A 17,220-nucleotide genomic window follows, 5' to 3' on the forward strand; every position below is an offset into this window, starting at 1 on the left:
CTTAACTGTGAAAAGCTGTCAAAATGCACTAAGATAAGAGGCAGTTTGACGGCTTAGAAATGAGCGTATGAGCATACCTAGGTTTAGCTTTATACAAAGAATACCAAGAGAACAAAGCAAATTTGATGATAAAAGTAAATTGCAAAGTTGTATAAAATTGAATGCCCTATCTGAATCATGAAAGTTTTATTTTGACTAGACTGTCCCTTTTATTCTTGTATCCCATATTGAAGGAGCCGCAAGGCACTACTGGGAGCTAGCTAAACACATCTGTAAGCCAATGACAAGAGGCATATATGTGCAGCTAGAGCCCAGCTCCTGATCTTACCTAGGTATCATTTTCAACAAAGGATACTAAGTAAATTAGATAGCAAAAGGGAATAGAAAAGTTGTTTAAAATTGTATGTATCTGAAGGTTTCACTGATGAAATGCAAACCACCACCAGCTCTCTGAGTAGGCTCATGGTGTTTGAATCCAGATCCTCTAGTCACACATAGCATATGTGCGTATGCCTCTGGAACAGTGATAACTTTTACTAGAAGCATTTTTTGCTAATAGAAGTATATTGAAATTGAATTTACCTTGGGAATATTATAGTTGGCGACACAGGTAAAAAATTTAAACTTTCAAGATTCAGATAAAGCGTGCAATTAAAAAAAAAAATCCCCCCCCCCCCAATTTATAACCTTTATCAAATTGTGCACATTCTTTTCATATGCACACTTTTCAAGGCACCAGCCCCTGCTGAGCTTGTGTAAGTGATCTCATTATATATGTTTATTTGCCTGTGATTGGCTAATGGCTGTCACAGGGGGAGGGATATGAAAGTAATCTTTTAGAGTTTTCTCATAATTGTTATTGAATTGTCTTTTAATGTGTGCTTGTTGGTTATGCAATTCTGCCATGTTTAATGAAAGTTTGTGTCCCTTTTACAGATCTGTGAACTGATTGGGTGAGTGTGGAATTGGCCTAGCATGACTGAAGACTACTAAGTTGGGCTAATTATAGGAGGAGATAGAAGTTGTACTATTAAAGGGATATGCAACCCAAAATTTATCTTTCATGCTTCAGATAGCGAATACAATTTTTAACAACTTTCCATTTTACTTCTCTTATCTTATTTGCTTTATTCTCTTGCTATCCTTTGTTGAAAGAGCAGGAATGCACTACTCTGAGCTATATGTACAGCCACCAATATAAATACAGCATATGCACTCACCAGCCACTTTATTAGGTACACCTTGCTAGTACCGGGTTGGACCTCCTTTTGCCTTCAGAACTGCCTTAATTCTTTGTGGCATAGATTCAAAAAGGTGTTGGAAACATTTCTCAGACAATTTGGTCCATATTGACATGATAGCATCACGCAGTTGCTGCATATTTGTCGGCTGCACATCCATGATGCAAATCTCCCGTTGCACCACATCCCAAAGGTGCTCTATTGGATTAATATCTGGTGACTGTAGAGGCCATTGGAGTACAGTGAACTCATTGCCATCTTCAAGAAACCAGTTTGAGGTGATTTCAGCTTTGTGACATGGTGCATTATCCTGCTGGAAGTAGCCATTAGAAGATGGGTACACTGTAGTCATAAAGGGATGGACATGGTCAGCAACAATATTCAGGTAGGCCGTGGAATTTAAACGATGCTCAATTGGTACTATGGGGCTCAAAGTGTGCCAAGAAAATATCCCCTACACCATTACACCACCAGCCTGATCCGTTGATACAAGGCAGGATGGATCCATGCTTTCATGTTTACGCCAAATTCTGACCCTACCATCTGAATGATGTAGCTGAAATCGAGACTCATCAGACCAGGCAACTTTTTTCCAATCTTCTATTGTCCAATTTTGATGAGCCTGTGCAAATTGTAGCCTCAGTTTCCTATTCTGACAGAAGTGGCACCCGGTGTGGTCTTCTGCTCCTGTAGCCCATTTGCTTCAAGGTTCGACGTGTTGTGCATTCAGAGATGGTATTCTGCATACCTTGGTTGTAACAAGTGGTTATTTGAGTTACTGTTGACTTCCTATCATCTCGAAGCAGTTTGCCCATTCTCCTCTGATATCAAGAAGGCATTGTCGTCCACACAACTGCCACTCTTTTCTCTTGTTAAGTGTATCCAGTCCACGGATCATCCATTACTTGTGGGATATTCTCCTTCCCAACAGGAAGTTGCAAGAGGATCACCCACAGCAGAGCTGCTACATAGCTCCTCCCCTCACTGCCATATCCAGTCATTCTCTTGCAACTCTCAACAAAGATGGACGTAGTAAGAGGAGAGTGGTGTATTATAGTTAGTTTTTTAACTTCAATCAAAAGTTTGTTATTTTTAAATGGTACCGGAGTGTACTGTTTATCTCAGGCAGTATTTAGAAGAAGAATCTGCCTGCATTTTCTATGATCTTAGCAGAAGTAACTAAGATCCATGGCTGTTCTCACATATTCTGAGGAGTGAGGTAACTTCAGAGAGGGAATGGCGTGCAGGTTTTCCTGCAATAAGGTATGTGCAGTTAATATATTTCTAGGGATGGAATTTGCTAGAAAAATGCTGCTGATACCGGATTAATGTAAGTTAAGCCTTAAATGCAGTGATAGCGACTGGTATCAGGCTTATTAACAGAGTTACATACTCATATAAAAGTGTAATATAAAACGTTTGCTGGCATGTTAATCGTTTTTATATATGTTTGGTGACAAAACTTATTGAGGCCTAGTTTTTTTCCACATGGCTGGTTTGATTTTTGCCTAGAAACAGGCTTTCCACTGTTGCAATATGAGTGGGAAGGGCCTATTTTAGTGCTTTTCTGTGCAGATAAAAATACTGACAGAGACATTCAGCTTCCCTCTGCATGATACAGGACATCTCTGAAGGGCTCAAAAGGCTTCAAAGTCGTGTTTGAGGAGGGTAACAATCACAGTAGACTGTGGCAGTTGTTGTGACCGTGTTTAAAAAACGTTTTTGTCATTTATTATTCTGTTTTTGTTATTAAGGGGTTAATCATCCATTTGCAAGTGGGTGCAATGCTCTGCTGACTTGTTACATACACTGTAAAAATTTTGTTAGTGTAACTGCCTTTTTTCACTGTTATTTCAAATTTTGTCAAAATTTGTTTCTCTTAAAGGCACAGTAACGTTTTTTATATTGCTTGTTAACTTGCTTTAAAGTGTTTTCCAAGCTTGCTAGTCTCATTGCTAGTCTGTACAAACATGTCTGACACAGAGGAAGCCACTTGTTCATTATGTTTAAAAGCCATGGTGGAGCCCCATAGGAGAATGTGTACTAAATGTATTGATTTCACCTTAAACAGTAAAGATCAGTCTTTATCTATAAAAGAATTGTCACCAGAGGGGTCTGTCGAGGGGGAAGTTATGCCGACTAACTCTCCCCACGTGTCGGACCCTTCGCCTCCCGCTCAAGGGACGCACGCTAATATAGCGCCAAGTACATCAGGGACGCCCATAGCGATTACTTTGCAGGACATGGCTGCAATCATGAATAATACCCTGTCAGAGGTATTATCCAGATTGCCTGAATTGAGAGGCAAGCGCGATAGCTCTGGGGTTAGACGAGATACAGAGCGCGTAGATGCTGTAAGAGCCATGTCTGATACTGCGTCACAATATGCAGAACCTGAGGACGGAGAGCTTCAGTCTGTGGGTGACGTCTCTGAATCGGGGAGACCTGATTCAGAGATTTCTAATTTAAAATTTAAGCTTGAGAACCTCCGTGTATTGCTTGGGGCGGTATTTGCTGCTCTGAATGACTGTGACACAATTGCAGTGCCAGAGAAATTGTGTAGGCTGGATAAATACTATGCAGTGCCGGCGAGTACTGATATTTTTCCAATACCTAAAAGGCTTACATAAATTATTAGTAAGGAGTGGGATAGGCCCGGTGTGCCCTTTTCCCCACCTCCTATATTTAGAATTTTTTTTCCAATAGATGCCACTACACGGGACTTATGGCAGACTGTCCCTAAGGTGGAGGGAGCAGTTTCTACTTTAGCAAAGCGTACCACTATCCCGGTTGAGGACAGTTGTGCTTTTTCAGATCCAATGGATAAAAAATTAGAGGGTTACCTTAAGAAAATGTTTATTCAACAAGGTTTTATTTTACAGCCCCTTGCATGCATTGCGCCTGTCACTGCTGCGGCGGCATTCTGGTTTGAGGCCCTGGAAGAGGCCATCCATACAGCTCCATTGACTGAAATTGTTGACAAGCTTAGAACTCTTAAGCTAGCTAACTCATTTGTTTCTGATGCCATTGTTCATTTGACTAAACTAACGGCTAAGAATTCCGGATTCGCCATCCAGGCGCGTAGGGCGCTATGGCTCAAATCCTGGTCAGCTGATGTGACTTCAAAGTCTAAATTACTCAACATTCCTTTCAAGGGGCAGACCTTATTCGGGCCTGGTTTGAAAGAAATTATTGCTGACATTACTGGAGGTAAGGGTCATACCCTTCCTCAGGACAGGGCCAAATCAAAGGCCAAACAGTCTAATTTTCGTGCCTTTCGAAATTTCAAGGCAGGTGCAGCATCAACTTCCTCTGCTTCAAAACAAGAGGGAACTTTTGCTCAATCCAAGCAGGCATGGAAACCTAACCAGTCCTGAAACAAGGGCAAGCAGGCCAGAAAGCCTGCTGCTGCCTCTAAAACAGTATGAAGGAGCGGCCCCTATCCGACAACGGATCTAGTAGGGGGCAGACTCTCTCTCTTTGCCCAGGCGTGGGCAAGAGATGTTCAGGATCCATGGGCGTTGGAGATCATATCTCATGGATATCTTCTGGACTTCAAAGCTTCTCCTCCACAAGGGAGATTTCACCTTTCAAGATTATCTGCAAACCAGATAAAGAAAGAGGCATTGCTAAGCTGCGTACAAGATCTCCTTGTAATGGGAGTGATCCATCCAGTTCCACGGACGGAACAAGGACAGGGTTTTTTTTCAAATCTGTTTGTGGTTCCCAAAAAAGAGGGAAACTTCAGACCAATTTTGGATTTAAAGATCCTAAACAAATTCCTCAGAGTTCCGTCATTCAAGATGGAAACTATTCGAACCATTTTACCCATGATCTAAGAGGGTCAGTACATGACCACAGTGGACTTAAAGGATGCCTACCTTCACATTCCGATTCACAAGAATCATCATCAGTTGCTGAGGTTTGCCTTTCTAGACAGGCATTACCAATTTGTAGCTCTTCCATTCGGGTTGGCTACAGCCCCAAGAATTTTTACAAAGGTTCTGGGCTCACTTCTGGCGGTCCTAAGACCGCGAGGCATAGTGGTGGCTCCTTACCGGGACGATATCCTGATACAGGCGTCAAGCTTTCAAATTGCCAAATTTCATACAGAGATAGTTCTGGCATTCCTGAGGTCGCATGGGTGGAAAGTGAACGAAGAAAAGAGTTCTCTATCTCCTCTCACGAGGGTTTCCTTCCTAGGGACTCTAATAGATTCTGTAGAAATGAAAATTTACCTGACGGAGTCCAGGTTATCAAAACTTCTAAATGCTTGCTGTGTTCTTCACTCCATTCCGCGCCCCACGGTGGCTCAGTGCATGGAAGTAATCGGCTTAATGGACATAGTGCCATTCGCGCGCCTGCATCTCAGACCGCTGCAATTATGCATGCTCAGTCATTGGAATGGGGATTACACAGATTTGTCCCCTCTACTAAATCTGGATCAGGAAACCAGAGATTCTCTTCTCTGGTGGTTATCTCGGGCCCATCTGTCCAAGGGTATGACCTTTCGCAGACCAGATTGGACAATTGTAACAGATGCCAGCCTTCTAGGTTGGGATGCAGTCTGGAACTCCCTGAAGGCTCAGGGTTCATGGTTCAGATTTCAGTCGGACAACATCACGACTGTGGCTTACATCAACCATCAAGGGGGAACCAGGAGTTCCCTAGCGATGTCAGAAGTCTCCAAGATAATTCGCTGGGCAGAGACTCACTCTTGCCACCTTTCAGCGATCCATATCCCAGGTGTAGAGAACTGGGAGGCGGATTTTCTAAGTCGTCAGACTTTTCATCCGGGGGAATGGGAACTCCATCCGGAGGTGTTTGCTCAATTGGTTCTCCGTTGGGGCAAACCAGAATTGGATCTCATGGCGTCTCGCCAGAACCCCAAGCTTCCTTGTTACGGATCCAGGTCCAGGGACCCAGAAGGGGCACTGATAGATGCTCTAGCAGCGCCTTGGTTCTTCAACCTGGCTTATGTGTTTTCACCGTTTCCTCTGCTCCCTCGTCTGATTGCCAAAATCAAACAGGAAAGAGCATCGGTGATATTGATAGCGCCTGCGTGGCCACGCAGGACCTGGTATGCAGACCTAGTGGACATGTCATCCTTTCCATCATGGACTCTTTCTCTGAGACAAGACCTTCTAATACAAGGTCCTTTCAATCATCCAAATCTACTTTCTCTGAGACTGACTGCATGGAGATTGAACGCTTGATCCTATCAAAGCGTGGCTTTTCCGAGTCAGTAATTGATACCTTAATACAGGCACGAAAGCCTGTCACCAGGAAAATTTACCACAAGATATGGCGTAAATATCTTCATTGGTGTGAATCCAAGAATTACTCATGGAGTAGGGTTAGGATTCCTAGGATATTGTCCTTCCTCAGAGAGGGTTTGGACAAAGGATTATCAGCTAGTTCTTTAAAGGGACAGATTTCTGCTCTGTCTATTCTTTTACACAAGCGTCTGGCAGAAGTTCCAGACATTCAGGCATTTTGTCAGGCTTTAGTTAGAATTAAGCCTGTGTTTAAACCTGTTGCTCGTCCATGGAGCTTAAACTTGGTTCTTAAAGTTCTTTTTCTGATGGCTATTTCCTTGGCTCGAAGAGTCTCGGAGTTATCTGCCTTACATTGTGATTCTCCTTATCTGATCTTTCATTCAGATAAAGTTGTTCTGCGTACAAAACCTGGGTTTTTACCTAAGGTGGTTTCTAACAAGAATATCAATCAAGAGGTTGTTGTTCCATCATTATGTCCTAATCCTTCTTCAAAGAAGGAACGTCTTTTGCATAATCTAGACGTAGTCCGTGCCTTGAAGTTTTACTTACAGGCTACTAAAGATTTTCGCCAAACATCTAACCTGATTGTTGTTTACTCTGGACAGAGGAGAGGTCAGAAGGCCTCGGCAACCTCTCTTTCTTTTTGGCTTCGGAGTATAATCCGTTTAGCCTATGAGACTGCTGGACAGCAGCCTCCTGAAAGGATTACACTCATTCTACTAGAGCTGTGGCTTCCACCTGGGCCTTTAAAAATGAGGCCTCTGTTGAACAGATTTGCAAGGCTGCAACTTGGTCTTCCCTTCATACTTTTTCCAAATTTTCCAAATTTGATACTTTTGCTTCTTCGGAGGCTGTTTTTGGAAGAAAGGTTCTACAGGCAGTGGTTCCTTCCGTTTAAGTTCCTGCCTTGTCCCTCCCATCATCCGTGTACTTTAACTTTGGTATTGGTATCCCACAAGTAATGGATGATCCGTGGACTGGATACACTTAAGAGAAAACATAATTTATGCTTACCTGATAAATTTATTTCTCTTGTAGTGTATCCAGTCCACGGCCCGCCCTGTCCTTTTCAGGCAGGTCTAAATTTTAATTAAACTACAGTCACCACTGCACCCTATGGTTTCTCCTTTCTCGGCTTCTTTCGGTCGAATGACTGGATATGGCAGTGAGGGGAGGAGCTATGTAGCAGCTCTGCTGTGGGTGATCCTCTTGCAACTTCCTGTTGGGAAGGAGAATATCCCACAAGTAATGGATGATCCTTGGACTGGATACACTACAAGAGAAATAAATTTATCAGGTAAGCATAAATTATGTTTTTTGAACCATTCTCTGTAAACCCTAGAGATGGTTGTGCATGAAAATCCCAGTAGATCAGCAGTTTTTGAAATACTCAAATCAGCCCGTCTGGCATCAACAACCATGCCACGTTCAAACTCCACTTAAATCCCCTTTCTTCCCCATTCTGATGCTCGGTTTGAACTTCAGCAAGTCGTCTTTACCACGTCTAGATGCCTAAGTGCATTGAGTTGCTGCCATGTGACTAGCTGATTAGCAATTTGTGTTACCATGCAATTGAACAGGTGTACCTAATAAATTGGCCGGTGAGTGTGTGCAACCACCAATCGGCAGCTTCAGAGCCTACCTAGGTATTCTTGTCAACAAAGGATACAAAGAAAACAAAACAAATTAGATAATAGAAATAAATTGGAAAGTTATTTAAAAATGCATGCTCTATTTAAATGATGGAAGTAAAAATGTGGGTTTCATTTCCCTTTTAAACATATATATTCATTTTATACTGAAAAGAGCCTACATTCTTCCATTTTCTCTCAACTTCAGGAGCCTTTCAAGAGGAGACTGAGGGTCCCCAGATACCCTTCATCAGAGTGTGCAGTGGCCTGGACGGAGATTTGACAACATCTGATAATTTTGACTGGCCAAGGTTGCATTTTTAATATTGTCTTTATACATTATTTTTAACTGATTTTAAAAAGACCTAGAAAATGTGTATTCTGTGTATGTTTAGTGCTTTACTGAAGTTGTCATCCCTAATTAGTCACATTTTGTTATATAATGTAATATATCCATTTTTTATTTCTATTATTTGAAAACGTAGAGCTGAAAAATATAAAATATGGGCAAGGTTAAATTTCAGTAAAGGAAAAAATACTTAATAAAACTAAAATTAAATATGAATATTAGAACATTTAAACACAAACAGGCCCATTTATCAAAGGGCTTGCGGACCTGATCCGACACTGCGGATCAGGTCCGCAAGACCTCGCTAAATGCGGAGAGCAATACGCTCTCCGCATTTAACATTGCACCAGCAGCTCACAAGAGCTGCTGGTGCAACGCCGCCCCCTGCTGACTCGCGGCCAATCGGCCGCCAGCAGGGAGCTGTCAATCAACCCGATCGTATTCGATCGGGTTGATGTCCGGCGATTCCTGTCCGCCTGTTCAGAGCAGGCGGACAGGGTTATGGAGCAGCGATCTTTAGACCGCTGCTTCATAAGTTGTGTTTCTGGCGAGTCTGAAGACTCGCCAGAAACACGGCCCTTCAAGCTCCATACGGAGCTTGATAAATGGGCCTGTTAGGGCCAGATTACAAGCAGCACACTACTTTTAGAGCCTGCGCCTGTGTACCAAAGCAAACTAAAATTGCACTTGTCTGGATAACTCCTCATGTAAAGGGTTAGGGTAATAAAATAAAAAAAGGAAAATGTGTACCAATCACAACGTAACTCTGTTACATTAAAGTGCTACACTCATATATAGACTTTCTAATAAAAATATTACACTTTTTTATTATAAAGTTTAAAAGGTATATGGTATATGATAAGGTATTTGAGTAGAAAGGGCTATAATCTGCACATATATGTCTAAATGTGTGTGTGTGTATGTATATATATATATATGTGTGTGTGTATGTGTGTATATATATATATATATATATATATATATATATATACTTCATTCAATTATAGACCAGCACTCTCCAAAAAAATAAGGCAATTATCCAGGGTGCTCCTGAACATTTGTATCCACACTTCAAAAATAGACAGGCACTCTCCGGTATTAAATCCAAAGTTTTTTTCTTTTTATTGTGACGTTTCGGGGTATTTAGCCCCTTCCTCAGACAGAAAAATATATATATCATATATAATATATATATATATATATATATATATATACACTTCAAATATATATATATATACTTCAAATATATATTTCTTTCATGTAATTAGCAAGAGTCCATGAGCTAGTGACGTATGGGATATACATTCCTACCAGGAGGGGCAAAGTTTCCCAAACCTCAAAATGCCTATAAATACACCCCTCACCACACCCACAATTCAATTTTACAAACTTTGCCTCCCATGGAGGTGGTGAAGTAAGTTTGTGCTTGATTCTACATTGATATGCGTTTCGCAGCAGGCTGAAGCCCGGTTTTCCTCTCAGAGTGCAGTGAATGTCAGATGGATGTGAGAGAGTATTGCCTATTTGAATACAATGGTCTTCCTCTAGGGGATCTATTTCATAGGTTCTCTGTTATTGGTCGTAGAGATTTCTTCTCCTACCTCCCTTTTCAGATCGACGATATACTCTTATATACCATTACCTCTACTGATTCTCGTTTCAGTACTGGTTTGGCTATCTACTTTATATAGATGAGTGTCTTAGGGTAAGTAAGTCTTATTTCTATTTATGACACTCAAAGCTATGGTTGGGCACTTTATATGTAAAGTTCTAAATATATGTGTTTAAACTTATATTTGCCATGATTCAGGATAATCAGTATTCCTTCATTTAGACTGTCAGTTTCATTTTTTGGGAAAATGCATATAAATTTCATTTTTCTTACCTTAAATTTTCAATTGACTTTTTTTCAAAAATTGCGGGCTGTTAGGCTCGCGGGTGCAGAAAATGCTTCTATTTATTGCGTTATTTTTGGCGCAAGACTTTTTTGGCGCCGTAAGTTTTTACGGAATTGCGTCATTTTTTACGTATGTGTATTGCAGACGTTTTTTGGCGCCAAAAAATATGGGCGTCATTCTTGGCGCCAAAATGTGTGGGCATTTTCTTGGCGCCAAAAATATGGGCGTCATTCCTGGCGCCAGTTTTTTTGACACTATTTCAGTCTCACTATTCAGTTGCTTCTGGTTTTCTAGAAGCTTGTTTCATTTTGCATTTTTTCCCATTCCTGAAACTTCCATTTAAGGAATTTGATCATTTTGCTTTATATGTTGTTTTTTCTTTTACATATTGCAAGATGTCATTACCTGACCCTGGATCAGAATCTACTTCTGGAAAGACGCTGCCTGATGTCGGTTCTACCAAAGCTAAGTGCATTTGTTGTAAACTTTTGGTAACTGTTCCTCCGGCTGTTGTTTGTGATTCTTGTCATGATAAGCTTTCAAACGCAGATAGTATTTCCATTAGTAATAATCCATTACCTGTTGTTGTTCCTTCATCATCTAATGTTCAGGATGTTCCTGTTAATGTTAAAGAATTTGTTTCTAAATCTATTCGGAAGGCTCTGTCTGTTATTCCTCCTTCTGCTAAACGTAAGAGGTCTTTTAAAACTTCACATATTTCAGATGAATTTTTAGATGACCGCCATCATTCTGACTTATCTATTTCTGATGTGGATCTATCTGATTCAGAAGATTCTACCTCAGATATTGACACTGATAAATCTTCATATTTATTTACTCGTTCTTTACTTAAGGAAGTGTTGATTGCTTTAGATATGGAGGAGTCTAGTCCTCTTGATATTAAAACTACTAAGCGTTTAAATGCAGTTTTTAAACCTCCTGTGGTTATTCCAGAAGTTTTTCCAGTTCCTGATGCTATTTCAGAAGTAATTTCTAGGGAATGAATAGTCTGGGTACTTCATTTACTCCTTCTCCAAGGTTTAAGAAATTGTACCCTTTGCCATCTGACAGATTAGAGTTTTGGGATAAAATCCCCAAAGTTGATGGGGCTATTTCTACTCTTGCTAAACGTACTACTATTCCTACGGCAGATAGTACTTCGTTTAAAGATCCTTTAGATAGAAAGCTTGAATCCTTTCTAAGGAAGGCTTATTTATGTTCAGGTAATCTTCTTAGACCTGCTATTTCTTTGGCTGATGTTGCTGCAGCTTCAACATTCTGGTTGGAGGCTTTAGCGCAACAAGTGTCAGACCATAATGTTTATAGCATTATTAAACTCCTTCAACATGCTAATAACTTTGTGTGATGCCATTTTCGATATCATTAGAATTAATGTCAGGTATATGTCTTTAGCTATTTTAGCTAGAAGAGCTTTATGGCTTAAGTCTTGGAATGCAGATATGACTTCTAAGTCAACATTGCTGTCTCTTTCTTTCCAAGGTAATAAATTGTTTGGTTCTCAGTTAGACTCAATAATTTCAACTGTTACTGGGGGGAAGGGAGCCTTTTTACCTCAGGATAAAAAATCTAAAGGTAAATATAGGGCTGCTAATCGTTTTCGTTCCTTTCGTCAGAATAAGGAACAAAAGCCTGACCCTTCCTCTAAAGGACAGTTTCCGTTTGGAAACCTTCTCCAGTCTGGAATAAATCCAAGCCTTTTAGAAAGTCAAAACCAGCTCCCAAATCCGCATGAAGGTGCAGCCCTCATTCCAGCTCAGCTGGTAGGGGGCAGGTTACGATTTTTCAAAGATGTTTGGATCAATTCGATTCAAAGTCTTTGGATTCAGAACATTGTTTCACAAGGGTACAGAATAGGTTTCAAGGTAAGACCGCCTGTTAGAAGATTTTTTCTTTCACGCATTCCAGTAAACCCAGTGAAGGCTCATGCGTTTCTGAAATGTGTTTCAGATCTGGAGTCAGCTGGGGTAATTATGCCAGTTCCAGTTCTGGAACGGGGCCTGGGGTTTTATTCAAATCTGTTCATTGTTCCAAAGAAAGAGAATTCTTTCTCCAACATAGGTGTGTCCGGTCCACGGCGTCATCCTTACTTGTGGGATATTCTCTTCCCCAACAGGAAATGGCAAAGAGCCCAGCAAAGCTGGTCACATGATCCCTCCTAGGCTCCGCCTTCCCCAGTCATTCTCTTTGCCGTTGTACAGGCAACATCTCCACGGAGATGGCTTAGAGTTTTTTGGTGTTTAACTGTAGTTTTTATTATTCAATCAAGAGTTTGTTATTTTAAAATAGTGCTGGTATGTACTATTTACTCTGAAACAGAAAGGTGATGAAGATTTCTGTTTGTAAGAGGAAAATGATTTTAGCAACCGTTACTAAAATCGATGGCTGTTTCCACACAGGACTGTTGAGAGGAATTAACTTCAGTTGGGGGAAACAGTGAGCAGACTTTTGCTGCTTGAGGTATGACACATTTCTAACAAGACGATGTAATGCTGGAAGCTGTCATTTTCCCTATGGGATCCGGTAAGCCATTTTTATTACATAAGAAAAAAAGGGCTTCACAAGGGCTTTTAAGACTGTAGACATTTTCTGGGCTAAAACGATTGATATATAAACATATTTTATACTTCATAGCTTTGAGGAATTATTTTATTCTTGGGAATTATGTAAAATAACCGGCAGGCACTGTATTGGACACCTTATCCTCTAGGGGCTTTCCCTAATCATAGGCAGAGCCTCATTTTCGCGCCTCTATTGCGCACTTGTTTTTAGGAAGCATGACATGCAGATGCATGTGTGAGGAGCTCTGATACACAGAAAAGACTTTCTGAAGGCGTCATTTGGTATCGTATTCCCCTTTGGGCTTGGTTGGGTCTCAGCAAAGCAGATACCAGGGACTGTAAAGGGGTTAAATATAAAAACGGCTCCGGTTCCGTTATTTTAAGAGTTAAAGCTTTCAAATTTGGTGTGCAATACTTTTAAGGCTTTAACCCCTTAACGACACATGTCGTACAGGGTACGTCGCACACAACCTGGTCTTTAAAGACCAGCGACGTACCCTGTACGACATCAGGGTTTAAAGCGGCTGGAAGCGATCCTGATCGCTTCCAGCCGCTTTCAAGGTATTGCTGTGATGCCTCAACATTGAGGCATCACTGCAATACCTTTTTTCCCAAACCGATGCAGAGAGAGCCACTCTGTGGCCCTCTCTGCACCGGTTGCGATGGGCCCGATCGTTGGTGGGTGGGAGCAGCTTCAGGGAGGCGGGTGGGCGGCCCATCGCTACCCGGCATCCGGTTCCTGAATGTGCAATGTGCACGCCGGGTGCCGGGAGCGTGCGGGGGCCTGCAGGGAGCGCGCGTGCGCGCGCATATGTGCGCGCGATCGCGTAACAGCCACTGCCACCAATGAATTTATGAATGGGAGAGAGGGAGAGGGAGGGGGGGGAGAGAGGGAGAGGGAGGGGGGGAAATAATTTTCAAAAGGATCTGGGAGGGGGAGAGGGAGGAGGGTATTAGGGGGGGCAGCTACACTACAGAAAACATTTAATTACATGAAAAAAAATAAAAATAAACATTTTTTGGAGGCAAATTGGGTACTGGCAGACAGCTGCCAGTACCCAAGATGGCAGCAAATAGGATGTGGGCAAGTGTTATAGAGCTGTTTGGGGGGGATCAGAGAGGTTAGGGGCTAAGGGGGGGGTCCATCACAGCTAAACATATATTTTTTTTTTTAAAAAAAATTCATAAAAAAAAAAAAAAGCCTTTTATTTTAGTACTGGCAGAGTTTCTGCCAGTACTTAAGATGGCGGGGACAATTGTGGGGTGGGGGAGGGAAGAGAGATGTTTGGGAGGGATCAGGGGGTGGGATCTTTCAGGTGGGAGGCTGATCTCTACACTAAAGCTAAAATTAACCCTGCAAGCTCCCTACAAGCTATCTAATTAACCCCTGCACTGCTGGGCATAATACACGTGTGATGCGCAGCAGCATTTAGCAGCCTTCTAATTACCAAAAAGCAACACAAAAGCCATATATGTCTGCTATTTCTGAACAAAGGGGATCCCAGAGAAGCATTTACAACCATTTATGTCATAATTGCACAAGTTGTTTGTAAATAATTTCAGTGAGAAACCTAAAATTGTAAAAAAATTTAACATTTTTTTTTATTTGATCGCATTTGGCGGTGACATGGTGGCATGAAATATACCAAGATGGGCCTAGATCAATACTTGGGGTTGTCTACTACACTACACTAAAGCTAAAATTAACCCTAGAAGCTCCCTACATGCTCCCTAATTAACCCCTTCACTGCTGGGCATAATACATGTGTGGTGCGCAGAGGCATTTAGCGGCCTTCTAATTACCAAAAAGCAATGCCAAAGCCATATATGTCTGCTATTTATGAACAAAGGGGATCCCAGAGAAGCGTTTACAACCATTTATGCCATAATTGCACAAGTTGTTTGCAAATAATTTCAGTGAGAAACCTAAAGTTTGTGAAAAAAAATTATGAAAAAGTGAATTTTTTCTTTATTTGATCTCATTTGGCGGTGAAATGGTGGCATGAAATATACCAAAATGGGCCTAGATCATTACTTTGGGATGTCTTCTAAAAAAATATATATACATGTCAAGGGATATTCAGGGATTCCTGAAAAATATCAGTGTCCCAATGTAACTAGCGCTAATTTTGAAAAAAAGTGGTTTGGAAATAGCAAAGTGCTACTTGTACTTATTGCCCTATAACTTGCGAAAAACGCAAAGAACATGTAAATATTGGGTATTTCTAAACTCAGGACAAAATTTAGAAACTATTTAGCATGGGTGTTTTTTGGTGGTTGTAGATGTGTAACAGATTTTGGGGGTCAAAGTTAGAAAAAGTGTGTTTTTTTCCATTTTTTCCTCATATTTTATAAATTTTTTTATAGTAAATTATAAGATATGATGAAAATAATGGTATCTTTAGAAAGTCCATTTAATGGCGAGAAAAACGGTATATAATATGTGTGGGTACAGTAAATGAGTAAGAGGAAAATTACAGCTAAACACAAACACCGCAGAAATGTAAAAATAGCCCTGGTCCTTAAGGGAAAGAAATTGAAAAATGGCTGTGTCCTTAAGGGGTTAAGACACTGTGGTGAAATTTTGGTGAATTTTGAACAATTCCTTCATACTTTTTCACATTTGCAGTAATAAAGTGTGTTCAGTTTAAAATTTAAAGTGACAGTAACGGTTTTATTTTAAAACGTTTTTTGTACTTTGTTATCAAGTTTATGCCTGTTTAACATGTCTGAACTACCAGATAGACTGTGTTCTGTATGTGGGGAAGCCAAGGTTCCTTCTCATTTAAATAGATGTGATTTATGTGACACAAAATTTAGAGAAAATGATGCCCAAGATGATTCCTCAAGTGAGGGGAGTAAGCATGGTACTGCATCATCCCCTCCTTCGTCGACACCAGTCTTGCCCACACAGGAGGCCCCTAGTACATCTAGTGCGCCAATACTCCTTACTATGCAACAATTAACGGCTGTAATGGATAATTCTATCAAAAACATTTTAGCCAAAATGCCCACTTATCAGCGAAAGCGCGACTGCTCTGTTTTAGAAAATACTGAAGAGCATGAGGACGCTGATGATATTGGTTCTGAAGTGCCCCTACACCAGTCTGAGGGGGCCAGGGAGGTTTTGTCTGAGGGAGAAATTTCAGATTCAGGGAAAATTTCTCAACAAGCTGAACCTGATGTGATTACATTTAAATTTAAATTGGAACATCTCCGCGCCCTGCTTAAGGAGGTGTTATCTACTCTGGATGATTGTGAGAATTTGGTCATTCCAGAGAAATTATGTAAAATGGACAAGTTCCTAGAGGTCCCGGGGCCCCCCGAAGCTTTTCCTATACCCAAGCGGGTGGCGGACATTGTAAATAAAGAATGGGAAAGGCCCGGCATACCTTTCGTCCCTCCCCCTATATTTAAGAAATTGTTTCCTATGGTCGACCCCAGAAAGGACTTATGGCAGACAGTCCCCAAGGTCGAGGGGGCGGTTTCTACTCTAAACAAACGCACCACTATACCCATAGAAGATAGTTGTGTTTTCAAAGATCCTATGGATAAAAAATTAGAGGGTTTGCTTAAAAAGATGTTTGTTCAGCAAGGTTACCTTCTACAACCAATTTCATGCATTGTTCCTGTCACTACAGCAGCGTGTTTCTGGTTCGATGAACTAGAAAAGGCGCTCAATAAAGATTCTTCTTATGAGGAGATTTTGGACAGAATTCATGCTCTCAAATTGGCTAACTCTTTCACCCTAGACGCCACTTTGCAATTGGCTAGATTAGCGGCGAAAAATTCTGGGTTTGCTATTGTGGCGCGCAGAGCGCTTTGGCTAAAATCTTGGTCAGCGGATGCGTCTTCCAAGAACAAATTGCTTAACATTCCTTTCAAGGGGAAAACGCTGTTTGGCCCTGACTTGAAAGAGATTATTTCTGATATCACTGGGGGCAAGGGCCACGCCCTTCCTCAGGATAGGTCTTTCAAGGCCAAAAATAAACCTAATTTTCGTCCCTTTCGCAGAAACGGACCAGCCCCAAGTGCTACGTCCTCTAAGCAAGAGGGTAATACTTCTCAAGCCAAACCAGCCTGGAGGCCAATGCAAGGCTGGAACAAAGGAAAGCAGGCCAAGAAACCTGCCACTGCTACCAAGACAGAATGAGATGTTGGCCCCCGATCCGGGACCGGATCTGGTGGGGGGCAGACTCTCTCTCTTCGCTCAGGCTTGGGCAAGAGATGTTCTGGATCCTTG

General features: G+C 41.3%; 1 protein-coding gene across 2 annotated transcripts in view; it reads left to right on the forward strand.

Moving 5' to 3' along the window:
* The window catches only part of ATG2B (autophagy related 2B), a 516,631-nt gene that overhangs the window by 128,003 nt on the left and 371,408 nt on the right, over positions 1-17,220 (forward strand). For both annotated transcript variants that reach the window (XM_053697497.1, XM_053697498.1), the window contains exon 16: positions 8,360-8,462. In XM_053697497.1, the coding sequence (XP_053553472.1) occupies positions 8,360-8,462 (103 nt within the window). The remainder of the gene's footprint in view (positions 1-8,359; positions 8,463-17,220) is intronic.

The sequence above is a fragment of the Bombina bombina genome, chromosome 1 (genome assembly GCF_027579735.1).
Source record: "Bombina bombina isolate aBomBom1 chromosome 1, aBomBom1.pri, whole genome shotgun sequence".
In the NCBI taxonomy this organism is placed as follows: domain Eukaryota; kingdom Metazoa; phylum Chordata; class Amphibia; order Anura; family Bombinatoridae; genus Bombina; species Bombina bombina.